General features: G+C 39.6%; 1 protein-coding gene across 1 annotated transcript in view; it reads right to left on the reverse strand.

Moving 5' to 3' along the window:
• Positions 1–25,899, reverse strand: part of LOC139012930 (adenylate cyclase type 10-like) — a 40,612-nt gene that overhangs the window by 11,399 nt on the left and 3,314 nt on the right. The window contains 19 exon segments of the mRNA XM_070419128.1: positions 249–312; positions 2,873–3,202; positions 4,033–4,305; positions 7,240–7,368; positions 8,026–8,162; positions 8,621–8,892; positions 10,301–10,387; positions 11,961–12,150; positions 12,313–12,466; positions 13,189–13,244; positions 13,717–13,906; positions 14,012–14,088; positions 17,883–18,004; positions 18,677–18,868; positions 19,441–19,529; positions 19,623–19,713; positions 20,003–20,208; positions 24,135–24,278; positions 25,016–25,054. Of these exon segments, the coding sequence (XP_070275229.1) occupies positions 249–312; positions 2,873–3,202; positions 4,033–4,305; positions 7,240–7,368; positions 8,026–8,162; positions 8,621–8,892; positions 10,301–10,387; positions 11,961–12,150; positions 12,313–12,466; positions 13,189–13,244; positions 13,717–13,906; positions 14,012–14,088; positions 17,883–18,004; positions 18,677–18,868; positions 19,441–19,529; positions 19,623–19,713; positions 20,003–20,208; positions 24,135–24,278; positions 25,016–25,054 (2,842 nt within the window).

A 25,899-nucleotide genomic window follows, 5' to 3' on the forward strand; every position in this document is an offset into this window, starting at 1 on the left:
TATAGCTGAACATAAAAACCCCTGCTCTGTGTACAATGCATTTGAGAGCTATTGGAAGTTTTTCTTAACCACTAAGAAATAATTTCTCTACAAAGAATCAAAAATTGCATTTTGAAATCTCTATTAACTTGAATAGAGATTTTGGGTGTCAGATGCCTTCCTGGTCTGCAGGTGAGGTGAGCCCAGTCTCGTGGTCAGCTGCGTCTCACTTTCTGCCCCTCCAGCCCATTCTCAGCATCTCCATCTACCTGCAGGGTGCACTTGTGAAGGCCTCCTGACTTCTGGACAGTTCTGTCTGGAACTGAAAACTATCTATAGGGAGAAAAAGATGATTGTCTTTAGTATCTATGTTTGAATTAACTGAGGACATTTTAAATTCCTATCTTTCCTCTGCAGCTTAGTTCACGACATAATTTCCACACCCTCCCCATTATGATAATAAGCTTAGGTTTAATATTTGCCTGCACACAAAATTAGGATAATAGATTGCAAATTCCTTAAAAGCCACAATTTGTCATTCAAATAGTAACTCCTTTAGTTCTCAAACCTTCCAAGCCAGTTCTTAAATCCCAGGAGGTACTCACTATTGGTTAATAAATAAATATATAATGTATCCACTTGGTTTGATGGCTACTTCTAATAGTAGGAATCTCTGAAAATGTCGTGATTGGGTTTATGAACACAGAAGAGTGAACCACAAAACCTAAGACCTAGTGAGAAAATCATGAGGACACATGATGCCACAGTCCACTAGAGTCTCAGTGGCCAGCAGAAGTTTTCAACTTTACTTAGTTGGCATTCAACAGCCTTTATCCTCCAGATTTGACTCTTCCTCTACAGCCGCCTTCTCCAAGATAAAAAACAAAACAAAACAAAGACTGGGAATACACTGGTAATGATGTTGACATCTTATATAATAAAAGCCTAATATGCTAAGTGTCTGGTCGACTGGTCAGCCGTTCAACCAATCAAAGCATAATATGCTAATGATATGCTAAGGCTGCTCAACCACTCACTATGATGTGCATTGACCACCAGGGGGCAGACGCTCCAACCAGTAGGTTAGCTTGCTGCTGGGGTCCGGCCTATCGGGACTGAGTAAGACAGGTTGGACATACCCTAGAGCCCTCCTGTGATCCCTCCCTGGCTGGCCAATCTTCCGCGTCCCTCCCTGGCCCTGATCATGCACCGGTGGGGTCCCTCAGACTGGCCTGCACCCTCTCATAATCCAGCACCCTTTGGGGGATGTTGGAGAGCTGGTTTTGGCCTGATCCCTCAGGCAAGGGTGAGGGACCCTACTGGTGCACAAATTCATGCACCAGGCCTCTAGTGTTACATATTAGGGTTAGGACTCGGAAGCATGAGTGGTGGGATTGAAAAGGAAGGAGTCTAAGAGAACTGCTGTAAAGAGGACTTGTGTTAAGTAAAAGTACCAGCTCTCTGATGTCAAATAATGTCAGGTAAGGATAAGGTAACTAAGAAACTGGAGTTTGGCAGCACTACTGCAATACACAATTCCCAGGGCGCCTTCACCTCACAGCCTGTGTGAGCAGCACCCTCTCGATCTGTGCAGAACCTGTGCTGTATGGCCATGCACAGAGGCCTCTTCTGGGTTCGGCTGTGCTGGGAAGGAAGGTCTGGAGCCTTTCTCATATAGATTGATCAGGCTGTCTAATCTAAAGCTGAAACTGACCTCTTCAAAACAAAGGCCACATAGGAAATGTGAATGATAGTATAATGTCATCACAATAGTGGACTAGGACACTCACTGTTACTGTCCTCTTCCCCTCAGAAAGTGCAAAAGCACAAATGCTCATAGAGTTCATCAGTCATGACCAATTTCTCCAAGTTACTGGTCTACCTTCACAGAGTCACCAGATGTTACAGCTAGAAGAGGTATTAGGATCATAGATCACATCCTTCATTCTAGTCCTTTACCTCCAATACGTCACCATCTCTCTCATATCCCTCTCCCCTGCCAAAACCAATACCAACTTCTCTTCTATCAAAGTAGAAAAAGAGAAGAATGGTTGGATCTTGATAGCTGTCTTCAACTATAGAAGAAGACACAACTCTGACAAATGGGTGAAGTTGCAAGAAGGTAGATTTCACTCTAATAGCTGCTGGCAATGAAACAGGATGTCCTGTAAGGTAAACGAACCGAAAATGTTAAAACAAAGATGCATGAACTCTTATCTGAGATGTGGTAGAAGGGTTATAGGCTTTGGGGAACTTCTGTCCACTAATCCAACCTTCCTGAAGTAGCTAACTCCTACTTATACTCCAAGTCTAACTTCTGGCAGTATCTCCTTGAAGGAAGAGTCTTCTACTCATTCCTTGGGCCAGCTAACAGCCCCTTCTCTAGGTACCCAGCCCCTATGCATGCCATTTTCATCTCCTTTTCCATGTTGGAATTCTCTATATGTCTGTATCACCCCCAAAACTGATCATTTTAGGGACCAAGGCTCATTCATTTTGTATTCTTAACCGCATCTGATACACATTGACTCCATATATGTGTGCTGAGTGGAATAATTATAACAATAAAAAACAATAATTAAGATGTATGTGTACTAACCATGTGCCTGGCACAACAGCCCTATAAAATAATATTGCTATTTTTCTCAATTAACTGAGGTTAAGGAACTTACCAAAGATTACCCCAGATTGCCAACCCAAACAAGTATGACCTCTAAAGTTCCTTTTAATTCAGAGATTACACTTTTCTTATCTCTGGCACTTCAGGGATAAATGGCTCTTTCTACCTATTTTTCTACCTTAATGTGATTTTACCTTTTGGATGAAGAGATCTGAGCTTATGAATAAAGAGAGGTGCTGTCCATATATCCTCTTTCTGCCTGCCTGGGTTTACCTTGGGGAGAAGGCAGCTGTAATCTGTCTGTGATCACTTGTGTTAACACCGAGCCAGTATCCTTGTAACTGCAGAATCGGGATGACCCTCTGGAGCTCTTGACAGAACAGATGGCAAAACGGTGGAAGGGGACAAAGTCCCCGCCCCTGCAACTGCCACAGCGGCAGGCCAAGTGTCGGAGAAAGCAGGCACATTCAAGATGCAGGGCTCTCTGTTGTGCCTTGGGCCACAGCTCCCAAGCAGCTTCCCGTAATAGAGGCACATCAAATTCTAGCACCTCAGGAGGAGGTAGGAATAGTTCCTCTTTTTGCCTGAGAGGAGAGCCAGCATCTGAAATACAGAAAAATCTAAGCGAGAGCCTCCCTTAAAGTCCTTGCATGCTACCACGTAGCAAACTCCTAAGCACATGCTGCTAGTTTTAAAGAAATTTCATTTACAATTCCCATTTGCCTACTTTGTATAAAGGATTTTACACCAATCTGAGAGTGATAGTGACCATATCTAGTACAAAGTACCATGGCGAAGAAATAATCAGGGGTACTGAAGTAACTTGGATAGATTTCTTAGTTGTTCCTCCTAAAATGAGCTTTTGTATTACAAATTATTATAAACATCAAATCATCCGAAATGCTCTGTTCAAATACAAGGCCCAAACATATTTCAAAGTCAAAAAAAATTATTTTTGGATTATATGTAATTTGAGTCTTCTATGTCACAATTTTATTCTTTCATGTGGAGAATTTGAGAATACCAGTTTCAGTATCACATATATTTATCTTTGTGAATTTCTAAAATTAGAAATAGTTTATCCTTCTTTCTTATTTTCTCAACCTAGAAGCCAATAAAGGATTATGGCAATATTTTCTGAACCAAAAATTAAAACACAAATACTTGACATATGGTGCTAACAAGAAGTTAGAATTCTTGAAATTAAGACAATTCTGAAAAAATACAAGCTATTCATTCACTATAACCATGGTTCCTTCATGATTAAAATAATTATTTCCCCCATTTCTTAGTTATAAGCTTTAAGAGACTGAGGTCCTTGATAAATGATATTGATGCTCTTTCTCAACACAGATTCCATCCCCACCCCAACCACCCCCTCCCGATTCCCACCAAGGCTCTCTGTTCAGAACAAGGGACCAGCTTTTCCTCACCTGAATTTTTCATTTCCTCTTTGTTTTTTTCAATAATCTCAACAGAAAAGGGCACTGATCGTGGCTCAGCAGGAAGCTCCTGGCTCTGGCTGCACCAGCGAAGCACGTGCATATCCACAAGAGCCCTCAGCACCTGCAGTAGCTTATGTTTACCCCAGCCAGGCAGCAGGTGCTGCAGCAGATCGATGTGGAAGGAGTGACCAATGACTGCAGCACACTTAACCAGCAACTGTTCTTCTGGGCTCAGTTGATCCAGTTGGTTTACAGCTATTTCTAGAGGAAAAAAATCAGCAACGAACCAGCTTTCTACAACATATAATGCATTTTGTTGATAATCTGTTCATTTAACAAAATATAAAGGCTCACTTTTTCCGCTGAGCCAAACCGGTTTCGGCATAAAGGCTCACTTTTTGCCTACCCCTTCTTCCTCAGCCAAACCTCTTCAGAGAACCTTATTTCCATGTCCTCATTCGTTCTCAGGCTTCATTCATTATTCAACCAGCTATAATCAGATTTTTACCACATCACTTAAACTCTTCAACCATGGTCACGAAAACCCTTTGTTGGTAAACCCAAAGGTATGCCCTGAATCATTCAGCTAAACTAACAATTCTTCCCATTTTCATGTTTAATAAGTACTTAGACTTTTTCTTCTTACTTTGGACTAAACATGGAGGCCAGGTTTCCTGGTCCCAGAACTGCAATAATTATAAAGATGCTAATTAACTCTAAGCATTAGAGTAAATCTCTCCATATTATGACCCATATATTAAAGCAGTTGTATTGAACCAGTAAGTCACCAAGCCAAAAATCTTGGAATAATTCTAAACCTTTTTCTTTCCTTCACAACCAACTGGTCACCCACTTACCCTCCTTCTAAATGTTTTTGCATGTTTCCTCCTAAACAATTTTAGTATAAAAAGTCATTTTCACCTGGACCATTATATTACTCTTTTTTGAACATTTCCAACTTCTCCTCATTCTTATCCTAATAACATATTAGCTATTGGCAGAGTTATACACTTAAAGTACAAATATAATCATATCAATCTCCTTTTTAAATACTTTTTAAAAAATATATTTTTTATTGATTTCAGAGAGAAAGGGAGAGGGAGAGAGAGATAGAAATATCAATGACAAGAGAATCATTGATCAGCTGCCTCCTGCACAGCCCCTATTGGGGATCAAACCTGCAACCCGGGTATGTGCCCTTGACCGGAATCAAACCTGGGACACTTCAGTCTGCAGGCCTATACTCTATCCACTGAGCCAAACTGGCCAGGGCTTCTTTTTAAATACTTTTATAATTTATGTGGCCTTTCACAATATAGCTTTAGCCTTTCATTTAGATCAGGGAAATGTCTGGCCGAGGGCTATATAAGGCCTGCAAAATCATTTGGTCTGGCCCTGCATTAGGGGTGAGTTAATTAAATGTTTGACCAAATATAGCAGGCTAGTTTTTAAGTTGGAAATTCTGTATGACCTACAAATGATGTTATCAATATACAAATGGCCCATGGCAGAAAAAAGGTTCCCTACTCCTGATTTAGACCAAGGCTTTGCAGACTGAGCTATTAATTTTAGCTTATGAGCTAACAAATCCTTTTCCCTTCTCTGTGGACAGTGCTGACCTTGGATGCACTTCCTAGCACTTTCCCAGGATCCTGACAAATGGCACCTGAATTACCAGGTAACATTGCTTACACTAAAAATGACCCCGGATTGGAAGCTGGATTTGGATTAAGAAAACTGAAGAAGCTATAAACACCAGGGGTAAACCACAGCTTTGGGCTTCCTTGGGGGTAGTAAATCGTTTAATAGGTTATGTCCCTGTAGGGCCTGGAAGTTATGCGTACGGGGCTGTTACAAGAGATACCAGTTTTTAGCTGGGGCATGGGGCTTACATGCACCCATCCATCATGACCTCCTTCCATCACACCTAAGCTATTCCTTGGGGCTCCGGAGAGTAGTGGTAGAAACTGCTGTGAAGACTCCCTCTGAAGAAAACCACTCACTACTGTTCTGCTAGCATGCTGTACTTCCTGACTTGGTCCTTCTATGTTAGTAAAGCCATTGCCAAGTGTGGCCTATCATGGCTATAGCAGTATGAACTGTCTACATGGATTTAAAACCTCCAGAGTAGCTTATAAAAGTGGGCATACAATGAATATTTATAATGTACCATGATTTATTTCATTTGATCCTTAACTAACCCCATGAGGTAGATAGGAGCTATCATTACCCTCATTTGAGTGATGAGAAGACTAAGATTTACATAAGTCAATTAATTTATCTAAGGTTCCACAGCCAGTCAGTGAAGGAACCAACAGCACCCAGATTTTTTTGACTCCAGAGTCCTGGCTCTTAACTACCATGTTATTTCATATGTATGTCTCATATTCTCAGCAAGACCACCTTTGACTTGAAAGTATGTTTATTCATTATCATATCCCTCCAGAGGGCTTCTTATAGCACAATGGCCATCAAACACTTGAATATTAAAAGAAAAACTCATCTCTAAAAAGAAAAACATCCCTGTCTAATCATGCCTACCTAATGCTTTATCTTGTAAGTCATTATGAACTTACTCGGCACTCTTTTTATTAAACTCCTGCTATGTGCGTAACACTCTCTCTTCACTAGCACCAGAGTTTCTTAAATTTCAGCAACATTTTCTCCCTTGCTTATTGTTCCCTCCAGCACAGGAATATGCACAAAGAGAAACTCAAGACATGCTTTTATTAAACAACTAAAAAAACGTTTCTGTCATCAGTCAGTCCCAAGGAAAACAATGGGCTCACTTAAGTAAACCATTATTCAAGGAGCATTACAATTACTTAAGGGGTTCTTCAGGGGGTAATGTCAGAACTTCTTTCTGGAAGGCAGGTTTCCTTTTTTTTTTTTTTTAGAAGAAAATAAAACTAGTGCCTGGCTGGCATGGCTCAGTGGTTGAGCTTCAACCTATGAACCAGGAGGTCATGGGCTCGACCCCCAGTGGGGGGCATGCAGGAGGCAGCCAATCAATGATTCTCTCTCATCATTGATGTTTCTATCTCTCCCTCTCCCTTCCTTTATGAAATCAATAAAAATATTTTTTTTAAAAATGAAACTAGCATGATAATAAGAGACCTATACTCAGTCATCCACAAAGTTACTAATTGCAATGACATCTGTTATTGGTTCACTTGAGTTATTTGAGGAACATGCCTTTTAACAATGGTGGGAGAAGCACTGTGTCCAAGTTCACCTCATCCTTGACTGTGCAGACATAAAATTTCTGGTCTTCTTCAGAGCTGGCAGGAGAGATACTATACATTGTGGATTTCGTGGCACTGGCTGCAGGGAAAGAACACTATGACTGAGGAAAGCACCATGCTCAGTGACTGCAGTTTTAAAGGCACAAAAAGGCAAGAATTTAGTCAAGAAACTGAAAGGATGAAGATGAATGGAGCATATCATGTTTTAAGTGGTTTACCCCACCCATCCTGCCTGTTCTCTAATTTTCTCTTAGAAACTAACATTTTCTGCACCATGTGGTACCTGACATTCTCACTCTTCCTGTTTACCTGCCAATAGCCCTTACTTCTATTATACCACAGTTCGAGGATGTCTTTCTCGATTTACACATTCTTCTTTTCCGCCTCTCCTACCATCCTCCCTTCTCCCATTTCCCCCATCCAACTCTAGTCATACCTCTCTACGTAATGTGCAATTCTCATGTTTAGAAATTCTCTCTAGTGGACTGTCATGCTGATAGGCCCCATTTTTCCTATTCCTATCTCCTGCGCTGCTAAAAAAAGGAATTATAGTAGATTGATTGACTCAAGTTATCTGAGGCAGGTAATTAGTATTTTCACCATAGTTTCATATTATTTCCCACTTAGCTAGGGAGGCCTAATCTTACCTATAATGTCAGCAGAGAATAGGCATGTACCTTATAAGGGCTGGGAGATGCAGTTGGACCAGGTTAGAACCCTGGCAAGCTCAGCTTACCTGAGAGGGTCTCCCACTTGCTGTTATCCTCCTCTCCCTTTTGTAGGTCATGAAAGAGTAATATGTCCTTAGAGAGAAGGTCCCGACATAGAATCTTACAGTAGAGGGGGTTTCCCAAGCACCTGCGAAGAAGGTAGCTGTAGAGAGGGAAGTACGGGATTGCTAACTAAAGATGCCCACTTGAAGAGAGCCACGCATAAGGGTATTTCGTAATAGGAATATTTCTTCTTTTGTTGAAGTCAGCACTCGATATACAATAACAGAGGGAAGCAGCAACCCAGAAATGTAAACAAAATTCTGATTGGCTTTGAAAGTTATATTGGCAGTAACTTTTCTTTTTTAACTATTTTGCTTCTATTGATGTTAAAAGGAACTAATGTTCCCTTGCTAAATGGCCTGGCAGAAACTGGCCTGACCATATATAACTGACGCATTAAGCAAGCCATCCAAGTCCTATCTGTTCTGTGAAACCCTGGAGGATAGCCCAGGGAAGTAGCCCTTACTGGTTTATAGGACTGTCTACCCTTACATCTCATCATGGTTACTAATGCCATTCCTCCCTTCATGAAGTGCCCAGCTAGTCCCAGCCACTCACATCTGCAGCTCTTGGGGGATGCTCACCGCCCCTAGATCCCAACATGCCATTTTCAATAGTGAGTTTGCTGCTAACTTCGAAATGGGCTTCAGCATAGCCTGAGGGCTCTGCAGGACGTGCTGGGCCCCACCACACAGGGTGGAGGTAGGCATCAATGTCATCACCATGATGATGGGCACACTGGAGAGTAAAGTTCCCAAAAACTCCCAGGAAGCTGCATCCATATGCTGGGCCTCGTCAATGAGGAAAATCAGTGGTGTTTCCCTCACTGCCTGGAAATAACAGCAAAGAGACAATGACAACATCTGATTAGAAATGAAGTCCCCTGACTTGCAAATCTACCATGAATTTCTCATCAATAATTTAAATAAAGTGTCAATAGAGCCTGGGGTTTTCAGAGTAAAATGTAACCTAAGTCCAGGTAGTATTTTACTTTACAAATACAAAATGTAGCCTGTATATCTAACTTCTAAAGAAATGTACTGAGTTTCTTTGGACAAGAAAATACTCTAACAAAAAAGTAAACAAAAATATTCTCCAAATGAAACTTAAAGCTTTTAAATATTTCCTTGTGCAAAGGGAATTCATAATTCTTTAAACTAGTCATTTCCAAACCAGGCTGCAAATCAGAATTTCCTGGGAGTACTTGCTAAAACTACCAATTTCCAAGCCCCACTCATGTAGACTTAAAAAATGTATTTGGTTTTATCCACATTCCCCACTGCCACATGTAACTATTTTAATGTTTTAATCATTTAACCTTTCATTTGTATGTTGTCCTTGTAAATACAGTGCATACTTGTTTTGTCAAGAATATTGTTTTTATATAAATGGCACTATAGTACAGATTCATTGTTTCTCTTTGTTAAGGACTGTTTTTAAGATCATTCTGTGTCACTATGTTTTCATCTCTTCCCTTACTTCTAACTTCTGCAATATAGTCCACGGTGTTCATCTCTGAGTTCATGCCAATGTCTCCTTAGCCTCTACAAACAAACACTACAATAAATAGACTCCCTGGAATATAAATCCAGGAGTGGAATTGCTGGGTCTAGAGAATGCATGTTCTTAAAATTTGACTTGTTACTTCTAGATTGCTTTCCAGAATGGCTGTATCACAGTTATTGCTCTTATAGATTCTGTAATTTGGGGTAGGAGGTCTAAGTATCTGTATTTTTAATAGCTTTGCACCTGCATGTACAACCCACTGTTTTAAATCAAGTTGTTAAAATTTCATTAAGAAACAGGATCAGAAAGAAGCGAAGACCTGTATTGTATGCTGTGCTATATGATGGATTCAAGGTTAAAAATAGATACAATGAAGATATCTTTCAAGAAGGCTAAGAAATGCCTAAGTCAAGGTGTGAGGTGGCTAGATTAATATGAACATAAGCCACCCTAACTGGTTTGACTCAGTGGATAGAGCATCAGCCTGCAGACTGAAGGGTCCCAGTTCAATTCCCAAGGGCATGTACCTTGGTTGTGGGCACATCCCTGGTGGGGGGTATGCAGGAGGCAGCTGATCGATGTTTCTCTCTCATCGATGTTTCTCTCTATCCCTCTCCCTTCCTCTCTGTAAAAAAATCAATAAAAAGATTTTAAAAATTCATTAAAAAAATAAAATGAGCATAAGCCATCTCCACATATTAAGAGTTAATGGTATGTAGCAAAAGTACCCACCTCCTGTAGCACTTGAAAAAAACACTCTTTAATCTTCTTTTGTCTGGCCAGGTCATCCATGTGTGAAACTTCGAAGGATAAGGGAAACTGAGCAGAAAAATCACTCATATATTAGCATTCAAAGTGACAATCTAATAAAAATATAGATTCTCAAAAGGGAATCGAAAATTATTCTATTTTGAGTGAGAATGAATTTATACAGTATTGAGCATAGTGTTACAAACATCAATATATAGTTCAGAGGGTACATTGGTAGGGAGAGAGAGATAGATCCTTTCCATACTAGACTCTGGAAAGCTCTTAAAGGGTCATGACTAAGGAATAAAATGACAGGTCGGACTAGCAATGTCACTTTGGACTGCTCCAGTACCCGTTATTCCAAGCATACCAGGTTAATGTGTGCATAAGACTTGTCAGAAACAACTGCAATAGACATCACCTAACATTGTTACCTTGCAAGGCCAAGGCACATTAGTTACCATGGACCTGAGAACCAAAGTGGGGCTACTCCTTAACCACTTTGGCACGGCCAGAGCTAGAGCCCTAGGCAAGGCCTGTCTTAAGACAGGGCTATGTTAAGGGATTGAACAGATTTTAGTTTTCTCTGTTTTCCATTAAATATATGCCTCGCAAGCTGGGTAGATTAGAAAAAGTGATGAAGGATGAAAAATAGAATGTGGACCAGGGAATTCTTAGCCTACACTCTATTGGGTACCACGTGCACCCTGGACCACTGGAAGCCTTTGAGATTGAGATGCTGGTTCAAGTGACATCTTCCATGGCCAACGAAAGGAAAGGTAGGCTTAAAGAGCAACACTTGCAAACTGACTAGAGAGGACATGGATACAACTGCAAGGGATGCTCAACTGGTCAGGATCATCTTGATGGATTTAGCACTTTCACACTTACAACGCAACCTCTTATATACCATCTCCTTTAAAATCCATGCAAAAACCCTATAAGTACGGAACTCATTTTCACAGGTGAAAAAACTGAAGCTCAGCGAGGCTAAGTGATTTGTGCCAGGACATACAACTAGCAAGTGTCAGAGTCAATCCTAGAATTCACTCTCCTCAAAAAGGAGAAAGCTGGGGTTTTGCTGTCAAAAGGGTTTCAAACTTCACTTCCACCATTGCTAATTATGTGTTCTTAGCCCATATCCAATATAATAAAAGCCTAATATGCTAAGTGTCCGGTCGTCCATTCAATTAATCAAAGAGTAATATGCTAATGATATGCTAAGGCTGCTCAACCACTCATTATGACGTGCACTGACCACCAGGGGACAGACAGTGGATGGGTTGACCAATCACTATGACGTGCACTGACTACCAGAGGGCAGACGCTCCAATCGGTAGGTTAGCTTGCTGCTGGGGTCCAGCTGATCAGGACTGAGCCAGATGGGCCAGACACACCCTGGAACCCTCCTGCGGTCCCTCCCTGGCTGGCCAACCTCCCGCACCCCTCCCTGGCCTCAATCATGCACCAGTGAGGTCCCTCAGCCTGGCCTGTGTCCTCTCGGACCCCTTGGAGAGCCAGTTTTGGCCCAATCCTGCAGGCGAGGCCAAGAGACCCCAATGGTGCATGAATTCACGCACTGAGCCTCGTAGTATATATATAACATCAGTAATCCAATTCAGAAAGCCACTGCCTTCCTTACCTTTACAAAGAAGAGGTCATTAAAAAGGCAGTGAAGTGGTTCCTCCACTTTCCCACAAAGCTGTTTATGTAGGCACTCTTGCCGGTAAAAGGCTGGGCATGTATCAATTTCAAAGAAGATGGCCATGAGGGTCTGGATGGCATAGAAGTGTTGCTTGGAATCTGCTTCCTTCAGCTTCAATGACAACACCCTGGGGAATGTTACTATGGTCACGGGAAGGCCGTTGACCCATGGAGAGGTTACTCACTCTACCAGCCCAAGGATGTGGAATCTAATGATACAAGAGTCTCACCAATAAAGGAAAGGAGCCCCAAAAGCAGCACATGTCCAGTCAGAAAGCAGGTGTCTTTACCTGTGCTCTTCTTTCTGGGCCAGCAAGTTTATTTCAGCCAACAGCTGACTTTTTCCATAGCCCTTTCCACCTTCATACAGAACTGCTTGTCCCTTCTTCTGGTGCAAACATCCCTGCTGTGCCATTTGGAAGGCTTCTAGTTCTTTCTCCCGGTCTGTAGAGAGACAAGGGAGCACCTAATACTCCTGTGCTTCTTAGTAGACTCATTTATTTGAATTAATTTGAAAAATTAAGTCTCAGAATGCCATTTCTCCCCAAGAATTCTTGGCAGAATCCCATTCTTTGGTGAAGCTTCACATATCTTCCCAGAAAGTTAACTTTGGCCTCTACAAATGTGTGCTGGGCATGGTGGTTTGCTCTAGAGCCTAAGTAATGACATTCTGGACAATTAGGTACCACATGGATATGTCTTAGCTTTTTGTAAAAATTTCTATAATAACAATTTTTAATCAAAGTCCGCCATTGCTATGTAAAGATAATGAACTATCTAATATATACAGATAAAAGAAATATAAAGAGAGAGAATTTACAGTGTAAGTGGCAACCGTCTTGGTGCTATCTTTACTGTCTAAGGATGAAGAATTTCCCTCTAAAGGTGAGCCACAACAAGCTGGTCAGATCTCAATAACTGAACTCTGACTTACACAAATTCTTACTAAATGTTGGTACTTCTCAGGCCAAGTGATAGGACTCCCCCTGAAATGTAAACATTCAATGTGGAAAAGAAATGGCAAGTCCTCTTCAAAACGAACATAAATATACTAAGAAGGCTGCTTTCTATTTTTGATACAACTTAGAAGCATTTAATCTTGAAATTTTAAAATCATAATCACCATCTATAGCTGAAAAATATACAATTTAAGATAGAAAACTCACCTAACAAAGGGTGATCTTTATTTCTCACTCTGATCAAATGTCTCTTCCCAAACATGCTAGGAAAACAAAGGGAAATGTGTCTATTAAAAATAGATAGATAATATACCTCCAATTAATAGAGGAAAAATTGTCCTCATAAGTATTTTCAGATAACTCAAGAGATACAGAATTATGTAAAAAAGAGTCTTTAAAAAATTTAAAAAATTTGGCAGAAGGGAGAAAGAAGAATTATTGATTGTTCTAGGTTCAGGGAAGTATGAAGTACAGAAAGAAAAAAATAACACCTAGATTAATGACCTATTGCTATTCTCTTCCTGTTGGATAACAAGTTCACTGAGGAACTAGCGAAGAGCTAAACATAAAAGCTGAGGATCTCAGGAACAAAGCCCTTTTCTTATGTCTCTTATTTCAGCAGGCCGGTCCTAGAAGCATCTTTCTTTCTAATGTCAATACAATCAAACACTGATTACTCCTATGCCCTGATTCTGTAAAAGAGATGGGAATGAACTATTACACAATGACACTCACATACATCTTCTATGGCCAAGATATTCATACGTCTTCCCAGGATTGGAGATGTTTCTCATCATTTTCTCAGGGAGTTTCTTGAAGTTGTAAGCAGGTAGCATGGATCTTAGATATGTTACCTCATCACAAGACACCAAACCTGGATAAGCAGTTATCATTCTGGCCACAAGGCTCACTTTCGGGCCAATAACTGTGTCAAGGGGACAGAAAAAAAAAAGGATGCAGAATTCTTGGATCACCTCCTCCAGCTTTACCCCCTAAGTCAGAGAACTAACAGTCCAGTGTCCTATTCTACCTGTATATTCATGTCTTGCTACTGCCCCAATCATGCCACAGAATACTGGTCCATTGGTGATACTGATGGAAACAAGCCTGGGGATCAGAAAAGCAACAACACAGTCAGAAGCCTTCAAGTCAAGCACTAGATTGGCCATTACTCAGATCCAGAAGGCTAGTGCTAGAGCTCAGGATGAAAAAGGCCAGAGGCTGCTGTCAGTCTACATCACATGATGGGTACAAAATAATGAATATTAGGGAAATAACCAAGAGGAACAGAATGGCCCCCCTACTCCAGGAGTTTTACTTGGGGAGTAATTATTAGTAAAATGGCTAAAATACTTTATATCTGTCAGATACTTTATATATGCTTTTTGAAGTTCTTTCAAATTGACTACCTCATCTGATCCTTTAAGGGATAATGAACAACAAACATGTGAAATATAAAGGGCAAATATTTGGACCCCTTTTGACCACCACCACCACCAACAACAACTAAAAGTTAATTCACTTTCCCAGAGTTACACAGCAAAGTCAACAGAAGAATTAGAATGAGAACCCAGGCCTTCTGACTCCTAGACCAGTGTATTTCCACTACACCACACGGCCTCAGATAAAACCTGAAAGTTAAATAGATCAACCGATGTCGGAACTGGATTAATGGATCAAATAATGCTAGCATGTCAGAGTAAAGGAATAACCAAAACATCTGGCTGCTGATGGAAGGCTTCCTGAAGCAAATCAGACTTTAGGATATACATTTTAAAAATAAGTAATATTTTTTCATTCATTCACACATGTATACATTCATCCATTTAATAGGCATTGAGGAGTATGTACAGTACCCAGAATTGGGCTGGGTTTTTATTTATTTTTATTTATTTTTTTATTTTTTTAAATATATATTTTATTGATTTTTTTACAGAGAAGAAGGGAGAGGGATAGAGAGTTAGAAACATGGATGAGAGAGATCCATCAGCTGCCTCCTGCACGCCCCCCAGTGGGGATGTGCCCGCAACCAAGGTACATGCCCTTGACCGGAATCGAACCTGGGACCCTTGAGTCCGCAGGCCGACGCTCTATCCACTGAGCCAAACCGGTTCGGCTGGGCTGGGTTTTTATACAACATGGACCTGTACAAGAATACCCTTCCCTGGAAAAGTTCAATCTGAGGAGTAGAGTGATAGGGATCGAGGAAGGAGAAAAGACATAATTATAGGTTAACAAGACAAATACTACATATTAGAGATCAATACAGCAAATTAACAGCGCCAACAGAAGGGAAGCATTAACTGGAGAGTTAAAAAAAAGTATTTCATAAAGGAGAAGACATATGATTGGATCTTGAAAGTTAAAGTACTGCCAAAATGGGGCATCAGCATTCTGTCTAGTGGGAAAAGCATAGTCTTTGAAGAATCTGGTGTGCTTCTGCAAAACTAAATAGTTCAAGAAGGCTAGAGTGTAATAGTTCAAGAGTAGGGAAAGGTGAAGGGAGAAGTGGTCCTACCTAGTCCATGGATGAAAAAGTACTGGAAATATGAATTATTTTAAGAGAGGTCATATACTGTTCTAGTGAGCAAAGGTTCAAAGGTGGCAATGAACAGAGAATAAGTAGATTTACTTAACTGACGTAAAAATTTCCTGTGAGAAATAACAAGATATGTGGATGGAGAAAGAGGGTGCAGTGAGCATAGTTTTAAGTTAAATCTACAAATAAACAATTTTCAGTGGTTCATAGAACATGAATTGTAACAATAATCCTAACATTATTGTCTCCTAGACATTAAAATTCTCTTGCAGAATTACCAGAATGACAGGAGTGAAGACTCTTACCATTCATTCACTGGGCCAACTGCCCAGGGCGAATAAAAGAGACACCCAAAACAAGAACCAGGCAGTTGGTTCTGCTGCCATAACAAGAATAAGACTAAAAATCTTATAATGTTTCATTATGTTTCTTTTGTTTAAAATGCCTTTCCCCACTTTCTCCATATACTAAACTCCTTTTATTTTCAATCTGGCTCAAACTTATTTCTATAGTTATGACTTCTTTGGAATCTCTGGTGAGAATTAACTATTTCTTTCCATAGCACTTTGTTGCAGCTCCTACAGCACTTTATTCCTGCAGTTAAATTTCATTGCATTAAAGAGAGTGGTTTACTTAGCTGCGGTGGTAGTGCCCCGTTTCTCTTTATGTCCATCAAACCTAGCACTTTTGAATGAATATAGTTATGCATGCAAGAAACTCAGCTATTAACAAGACAATGATAATTAAACAAATAACACTTTTCTCCCTTGGTTACTTCTTATTTCTTTCTATTATACTTTATGAGCCCCTTTGTTCTTCCTGGAAGTCCATGTTCCTTCCTTCTTTTAAAAATGCTTTTGCCCTGCAGGTGTGGCTCAATGGTTGAGCATCAACCTATGAAACAGGAGGTCACGGTTCAATTCCTGGTCAGGGCACATGCTCAGGTTGCAGGCTGGATTCCCAGTAGGGGGTGTGCAGGAGGCAGCAGATCAATGATTCTCTCTCATCATTGATGTTTCTATATCTCTCTCCCTTTTCCTTTCTCTCTGAAATCAATAAAAGTATGTTAAAAAAATTAAAAATAAAAATGTTCTTCATTGATGAAGAATATGTTCTTTCTTCAATATATAAATATATAGGTCAATGCAAAATTCAAGAGCAGAACAGACCAGCACTGGATGAGAAGGCCCAGCACACCCATAGTGGAGATAAGATTTGAAAGCAGGCTGTAGAAGCATCTGTAGACCCCACCATGCCTAAAAGAAGTGCCAGCACATATCTATCCTGGGCTAAGAGTCGGAGTATATAAGAAGCAACTGTAGCATCTTTTATCTGTAAAATAAGGAGTTGGATTAGATAATGTAAATTTTAGTACTAACATTCTATAATTGCCTCTACAATTATATCATATTTGTAATATATGCTTACTTTTTTGGAGAGTATTTATATTTTATAAGAGGCAGTTGTGGGGTAATGAAAATGACAGAATTTGAGGACAGAAGATCTAGGTTTCATTATCAGATCTGCTATATGCTAATAATTTATCTTCTGTGGTCTTACTTTCCTCATGTATAAAGACAGAGAAAATTTTCACACTGGTATCGTATATTACAGTATTCTATAAAATTTAAAGCATTGTATAAACATGTGACATAATTTTATTCATCTTGATTAAGTATGGCAAGCAAATAATCTTTGACTCAATGCTAACATTAGATATAACTATTTTTCAAATTGATTCATGTATACACTTTCCCCATAGTTTTCTAGTGGGGAAAAAGATGTCATTTGAAAAATTCCAACCAACCCTGTCATAGTGCAACTAGTGGGAAAATGGAATTTTCTATTAACTAGGACTAGGGGTTTATAGAAGGCGGGAAGGCGAGGTGAATGTAGAGGAGGGTGATCATATCAGTGTGAATTCCAGAAAACTTAATGGGTCTGGGAAAGACCAAGAGTGAAAGCCAGAAGAAGAGCATTAACCAGCTGTGGTTACTTCCCCTCCTAATAGGTAGATAGACAACCTTTGTTCTGCATTCCTTCCACATACATATATACTATTTGTATTATATTAATGTACACATTTGCAGTGTTCTTCAGTCTTGCTATGTGCATTCTGTTCCTCCCCTTCTCCCACCCCATTGGACAGAAATTTATCTTCATTTGCTCTGGGTATCTAGGACACTGTTCTATAACTAGGGATTTCTTAATAGATTTTGTTTTCTGACTTCCCTTAGCATGTTCCCTCCCCGTTAGGAAGATTCTGGATGTCCTCAAACCCTGCTACTTGTCACAGCCTCCTACCATGCCGAAGAGCCCCTGGGGCCTGAGGAGCTCCTCTCTGCCCCACCTTCCTCCTCACTTGGTCTCAGTAAGATTCTCCCAGCAGAAGTTGAAGATGCTGACTGAGCTTTCCAGGGCATGTGCACACTCATCTGGCTTCTTATCCCCAGGAAGGCCAAACACACAGAGGAACATGCAGCCCTGGGACAGAACAAGAAAGAAAAGAGAGTTTATCTGGGAAAGGAATATGGCTTGCTGCAAATGAACCAACTCCCCTGAATGAAGCCAGATCCTTTCTGGTCTTCTGTTAGGAATATAGGATTCTATAAGATTCATGAAATGAATGCTCTAGGCCACACCAACATAGAGATTTAAGAAGAAGAAATAAAATCTTAATTTAACTATCCAAAGAATTAAAATTAAAAACTTAAGGAAATTTAATGGCAAGCACTTCAAAAATTCAATCTCTAGTGCATACTTTGAGCTAAATCTATGTGCTTCCATTTTCTTCACCTTTAATGTCAAGTATTGAAACTACTCTTTTTCAAGCTCCTTAATTATCTAAGAAAGATCTTTTTACATTTACTCTACTAGTAGAGTCAGAAGAACATTCTTTATGCTTTCACAAGGATTTTCAACAAGAATTAAACCAAAAAGGATATAGAGAGTAACCCTTGATTTCTCTGACAATTAACCAGAACATTCCATTCCTTGACTAATACTAGTTGAAGTTTTCATGTAAAATAGCACGTTGCAAAATAAGTAGCAGGGTATATGACTTATGCCTGTGTTATGTGAGAGGCAAACTGGTCATACAAGACTATTATTTTCACTCACCTTTAATGCTTATGGCTCAGGTCCCCTTGTACTTACTTTCTCAAACATAAAGATCTGGCTCAGCTGGCCACCCCCTTTCTCTATGACTGTGGAGATGTACAATGCAGCCTCCTGGATAAGATGACACAAACGCAACATCCATCCTGTCTTGTGAAATTCTAGGCTGACCAAAACCATAGTCACGGTACGAAATTCAGATATATACTCCATAGGCTGGCCTTCGTCAATCTACAAAGACAGTGAGTTACCCTGCCTGTATTGCCAACTGCCAGTATCATGTTTAGGAATTTTAATTCTACTTTCTGTGGTGAGTAGGACAAAATAAGTTAAGGGTATCAGACCAAATCTTAAAAGAAAATTCAGGTTTGAGAGATATATAAGATATACAAACCAGTACACTTGGAATGAAAACGGTTTGACTTTAAATCTAATTCACTGCTGAAGCTTGTTAAGCTTTTATATTTTCTAAGAGTTAGTTTGATATTTCCAATTCCATTAGCCATTACATATGTTTATATATACACACTTAGTCAACACATATTAATTAACTAAGTACATACTTACTCTATACCCTGCTATACAGTATATTAGTTTCTTGAGGGACAAACTGAAAAACAAATATGGCTTTTACTTTCTAGGATTGAGAAATCTAATTAAAATTATAGGACAGGTCATCACAATAATTGGTGCAGGAGACAGACAAACTGGGTCAGTGCAAAAAGGACATCACATATAAATGCACACTTGTTCACACAAACACATGCACAGTCTACACGATGACTCAAGACCTAGAAAATAACCTTCTTCAAGAGGTTTTTCATTATGTGCTTCCGCAGAGTTTGCTCAAGTGCAGAGTCTGGTTCCAACTCCAGGGCAGTTCTTAGAGTATCTGAGAAAAGGAAAACAAATGAAATGTCTCCAGCCTTGTTGAAAATTAATCTTTAACATTTTGGGCTTGCGTAGAAAGAACAAAGTCACTTACTAGCACTTGTCCGGTAATGTGGCAGATAATTGAGGCACTTGTCAAAATGCTCATCAAAATCAAATGGGTCAGTGATCCGCATATCTCTTAACTATAGAAAGAAAACTGCTCAATTCTGTGCCCACCCATCAACTGAATTACCGTTGGTTCCTTAACATAGGGGCCGAGGATGCCATCTCCTTTGTTTATTATTTATCCTTTTAGCCTTACTGTTCCGCCTCATCTATCTTTCTGGGGAAATATCCCCCACCTCCCTCCAAAATAGAGTTCCAATGGTTGCTGTTTTGGTTAGGCAATATGTGACCACCACCAGAGCACTGCCTGCCATGTGCAGTAGAAAGGCCTTTGCAGAATGGGAATGGATGGTGCCAGCCTCCTACCTTCACAGCTTCATCCTCCTTCATGATTTCCACTTCAAACATGTACTGCTCACAGAGTGTCCAGCAGTTCCAGGACAAGACAATCTCATTAGCCTGAGCCAAACGTTGAGCTAACTGGACATCATCTACATCCCGCCCAATCACCAAGAGGTACTGTCGTTGTTCATCTCCAACAATAACCTGGGAAATCCGACCTGCAGATAGACCTATCCAGAAAAAAGGAGACAAGTGGTAAATAGCCAAAATCAACTGAATATACAAAGGGAGGGGTCTGGAATCCTCACACTGCTCTCTGCATCATGCCAATCTTGTTATTGCCCATAGTTGCAGAAATATTAGATGAGCTCAACTTGAAAACTAACACCTTGCCTCAGATTTCTTTCTGTCTCAAACACAGCTAGAGACAGACACTCAAACAAGTCAGAGGTGTATGGGGGAAGAAACAAAAGATCCTAGGCTTCTGAGAGTCTTGTCTCTAAATTGCTCTTCTAATGGACAACTAGGGCCTGCTGGCAGAGACCTAATGGTTACGCTCAGACACTGCTGTCACAGTGACCACACCATCCCTCCTCGCATGTAACCCGGGCTGATGAATAGATAATATTTTAACAGACATGGGTTAAGTCACCTAATCCAACTAAAAACAAGGGAAAAATGGCAGAGACATATGCTTTTGGACAATATGGACAACATGTAGTGAATTTACCATAATGTTCAGAACTAATAAATTGGAAAAAATACACAACATAATTTTCAAGATACTGGGATATCAGGTAATGGAAAACAATGATGCCTGAGAAATGGGAAAACAAGGTGAACCTTCTGATACCCCAACTACTGTCAAGTTTCCAGGACACATCTCGGGGAGTAGAAACCCAGGTGCAGCCCAGAAGACTCCCTGAGTTGGAGACAAAGCTAGGAGTCTGAGTAGGGCAAGGTGGCTAGAGGCAATAGGGCACTGTGCCTACTGATGAGAAACTCCAGCAATCTGTACAGCGTCCCTCGAGCTTTTAGCTGAGTACTAGTAAGTGCATCAATATGAAGAAACCACCTGAGGCTTGGGAAAGAATCACCTGAAAAGATTAGAAGGAACAATCCCCGATATCACACAGGGCTGGGAATAGTTCCTGTCCCCACTGGCCAGAGTGTCAAACTTAGTAATTCTCAGGACATTGAAGGGGCTTGCCTCAGGAATGGGGCAAAACTAGCCCTAGACTAAACACAACTCTGGTCCCATCCAACAAAGTTTAAAAGTGAAACCCTAAAGGATCAAGCTACCCACATCTCAGAATGAAGTTCAAGAATATTATGGCAAGATTTTATAAATCTAGCACTCAGCAAGGTAAAATTCACAATGCCTGGCACACACTAAAAGTTACCAGACATGCAACTTTTTGGATAATATGACCCACAGTGAGAAAAAAATCAATCAATCAAACATAACCCAGAATAACACAAAAGATAAAATTAGTAGACAAGAATATAAAAAGAGTTATAACTATATTCCATATATTCAAGAACCTAGAGAATAGGCTGAATAAATAGAGACATGAAAGATAAATAAGGACCTAAATCAAACTTCCAAGGATAAAAACTACAAGGCTTAAGATAAAAAATACATAAGGCAGGAATAAAGGTAATTGCAAAAAAAATTGCAAATCTGAATAAACAGTAATAGAAACTATCCAAAATGAAAGACATGGAAAAAAAAAAAAAACCAAAACAGTGAACACAGCACCAGTGAGTCATAGGACAATTTCAAGCAGTGTATAGCTTGTTGTATTGGACAGAAGAAGAGGGAAACAGAAAAAACTCATTCATGGATAATAAAGACCATTACAAACTTTTGAACAATAATAGATACAGAGGCAGAGCTGCCTCAAACTGATTGTCAAACTGCAGTGGGAAGGCCAGAGAGGGTTGGGGGGCAGAAGGGAGGGGAGTAAGAGATCAACCGAAGGACTTGTATGCATGCATATAAGCATAACTAATGGACATAAGACACTGGGGGGTAAGGGAGGGCAGGGGATTGTCAAGGGTGGGGGGGGGGGGAAGGACACATATGTAATACCGTTTGTAATACTTATTATAATATTTTTTTTAAAAAGAATAAAAAAAAAAGAAAATATCTTTCAAAAAAAAGATTTAGCCCTGACCGGTGTGGCTCAGTGGATAGTGTTGGCCTGTGGACTGAGGGTCCTGGGTTCGATTCTGGTCAAGGACATGTATCTTGGTTGTGGGCACATCCCCAGTAGGGAGCATGCAGGAGGCAGCTGATTGATGTTTCTCTCTCATCGATGTTTCTGACTCTCTATCCCTCTCCCTTTCTCTCTGTAAAAAAATCAATAAAATATATATTTTTAAAAAGATTTAAATAAAGATTTTTCCAGACATACACACACTGGAAACACATCTCCAGCAAATTCATACTATGAGAAATGTTAAAGTTCTTCAAACAGACAATGACAAGGGCGTGAAGAAATTAGAACCTTCATTCATTGCTAAAGGGAAAGTAAAATGGTACAATCACTTTGGAAAAAAGATTAGCAATTTCCCTTTTATTGATTGATTGATTTTAAAGAGAAAGATAGAGATCAATTTGTGGTTTCACTTATTTATTCATTCATTGTTTGATTCTTGTGCCCTGACCTGGGATTGAACCTGTAACCTTGGCATGTCTGGAAGATGCTCTAACCAACTCAGCTACCCAGTCAAGACAAGATTAGCAATTTCTTAAAAAGATAAACATACATCTACCATATGACCCAGGTCCTCTACTTCTAGGTATTTACCCAAGAGAAATGAATACATATGTCCACACAAAGACTTGTACACAGATGTTCATAACAGCTTTATTTGTAATAGCCAAAAATTGAGCACTCAATTATCCATCAAAAGTGAGTAGATAATGGCTCTATGAAGCACACCCGTACCTTTCCCCACCCCCTTCTGTCCCCAGGGCTCTCTTCCCTGCTGGAGCATGCCTGAACCTCTTCTTTGTCTTTCATTTTTCAAGGAGCATCTCTCTCTCCCCACTAATCTCCAAGGGCCTTTTTGCTAGAACTTGTTTCCTGAGCCCATTTCTTCTACAGCTCACTTCTTCTACCTCTGTGACTTTCTAAATAAAACTTACTCTTATAATTTGAGTCTTGGCTCTGAATTGTTCTCTTAGCCAAAACTTTAAAAAAACTGAATGGAGAAACAAATTGTAGTAAATCCATACAATAAAATACTACTTGTTCTCATATATATTTTGGAGATACTGCTTTATCAGAACATATTTTTTAAGTTGCAGAGAATCTCATTGAGTAGACATATTTAATGCTTAGTCAGTCTCCTACAGATGAATTGTTTTCAACCTTTTATTATAAACCATATTGCAATCAATAATCTTGTACATATGACATTTCATGTACCCTCAGGTATTCCTATAGAATAAATGTTCAGAAGTAGGATTGCTGGGATAAAGAATAAATACATTTGCCCGGCTGGTGTGGCTCAGTTGGTTGAGTGTTGTCCCACGCACCAAGAGGTTGCTGGTTCCATTCCCAGTCAGGGAACATGCCAGGGTTGTGGGCTCAATCCCCAGTAGGGGGCATGTAGGAGGCAGCTGATCAATGTTTCTCTCTCATTCTCTCCCTTCCTCTTTCTCTAAAATCAATAAAAATATATATTTTAAAAAATAAATGCATTTATAACCTTGATAGATTACTGAATCATCTTCCATGTAAGTTGTATCATTGTTGATTCCAACCAGTACCACAGAAGAAGGCTTACTCTTCACAGCCTCAATAGTATGTTTAGCATCTGAATTTTTTAGATGAGAAATGATCTCAACTGGCATTTTTGTTATTATGAAATTGACCATCTTATGTATTTCTTTGTTTATGTACTATTTATTCATGTCAATTTTTCTCTTAGAACATTAGTTTATTTCTATGTGTTTTTTATTTCTCTGTGTTCTTTCTATGTTAAAAAATTCATCCTTTGTCTACATGATATAAGTTGCAAATATTTTTACCCAATTTATCTTTTGAAATTTTTATAGTGTGTGTGTGTGTGTGTGTGTGTGTGTGTGTGTGTGTTTCTGTAGTTGTTGTTTTCTAATTGGATATCTTTTAGTAGCTACTACCTATCTTTAGCTGCAGGTCCTGGCCTTCTCTGGTATGGTAGACCCCAAATTTCTCCTGTATCTCCAGACTGCATTTTGCCACGAGGGTAATGATGTCACTCAGTTGATTCTGTTCCACTGTCCAGAGTGCCAGGAGGACATTCCCTGCAGAGACAAAAGATAGGCTGACAGACGTCAAATATCTAGACTCACTTGACCAGGACAAAGACCCCAATAATGCAGAAGGTATCATGCAAGGTGTCAGGCAAGGTTTCTTGGCTCTATATATGATGCTTGCTTAAAATATTGCTTTAGATCCTCAAAATGACTTGAGCATATAAATGAAGATGACTAGGTAGAAGCTGAAATGTTACTAAGGTTTAAGGATAGTTTAAGGGTAGTTTAATAATAGTTTTGCAAATCTTCCTTCCACCAGTATACTAAAAGGTGAGGGGTACTTCATAAAATGTAGGTTCATATTCAAATATAATTTTATGGTTGGTTTAAGTTTAAATAAAAAGATGGTTCAACAGTGTGGCATAAAGCTGTTAATGACCCTAAGAGTTCTCCAGATAGGAGACTTTTTACTCCTCCCTATCTTACATTTAGTTTCTGCTACTAATGACTAAGTTTGTCATTAGTTTACTCACAAATACTCTACAGGCACTTGTTTTTCTGTCATTCAATCTAAGCAAAATGTAAAGCAATGTGAGCTTAATATGGGCAAGGCTTTCCCATTAGACTGGGAGACCCCAGAGATTGTGTCTTTCTCATCTTCGTTTCTCCAGGCCCAGCACATATTAAATAACCAAACAATGTTGAATAAACAAATATGCCATACTCCACCTAAATATAGTCTTCCTCATGTAGTCCACAAAATATTCAGAAAAACTGAAATATACCTGTGATATTTAGGATATCTCCTCCAAAACAGAGTACATCTGAAATTGAGTAAGGGAGAGAGGAAAATAAGTCAAAATCAGAACTATACCAGATCATAGAAGAATCATATGTGATCAAAGAATGACCTACTGAGTTTTTCCTTATATCTTTTCAGGTCTCTGTGTGTATTTCAAGGCTCAGGTTCCTTCTCCCTCTCTTCTAGCTTCTCCTCAAATCCACCTTTACTTATATCACTTTCTCTAAAATGGCAGAAATACTTCTGTTCCTTCAAAGCTACCCCTTTATTTGTCCTCTGGATCCTCGCCTGGCTTACCCTCTCAAGAACTTCACTCCCTCCCTTATCTTCTATTGGATCATTCCTAGAAATTTTTTTTTTTTAAATAAAACACAACAAAACAAAACTAACCTACTTATTTTTGACTTTAGCTTCTTCTCTAGCTATTAGGGCCATTTTTGTGCTACATTCCCAGTAAAAATATTCTCAAGAGTTGACTATATACAATTTTCTCCTCATATCCTATTCATTCAATTTTTTTCTCTACCATTCTCTTCTCAGCTTACTCCAATCTGACTTACATCTCTGTCACTTCACTAACATTATCAAAATCATCAACAGCATTCATCTTGCTAAATTCAGTATTTTCTGATCTCACTGTATTAGGCACCTTTCATTTTCAACTCAGCTAGCCACCACCTCTTCTTCTAGAAACACTACTTCCCCTTTGGTTACGTAAATACCACAATATTCTACACCTCATTGTCTGTCTTATAGACTCTTTTGTAGGTTATTTCTCCCTAATCATAATCCTCGCCTGGAGTTTTTCAAGCCTCAGTCTTAGGATCTTTCTCTTTATTTATATTCTCCCCATCAACTCACACTTTG

This window comes from Myotis yumanensis, unplaced genomic scaffold, assembly GCF_028538775.1.
Source record: "Myotis yumanensis isolate MYYU_CA2020_CCGP unplaced genomic scaffold, mMyoYum1.0.hap1 SCAF_6, whole genome shotgun sequence".
In the NCBI taxonomy this organism is placed as follows: Eukaryota; Metazoa; Chordata; class Mammalia; order Chiroptera; family Vespertilionidae; genus Myotis; species Myotis yumanensis.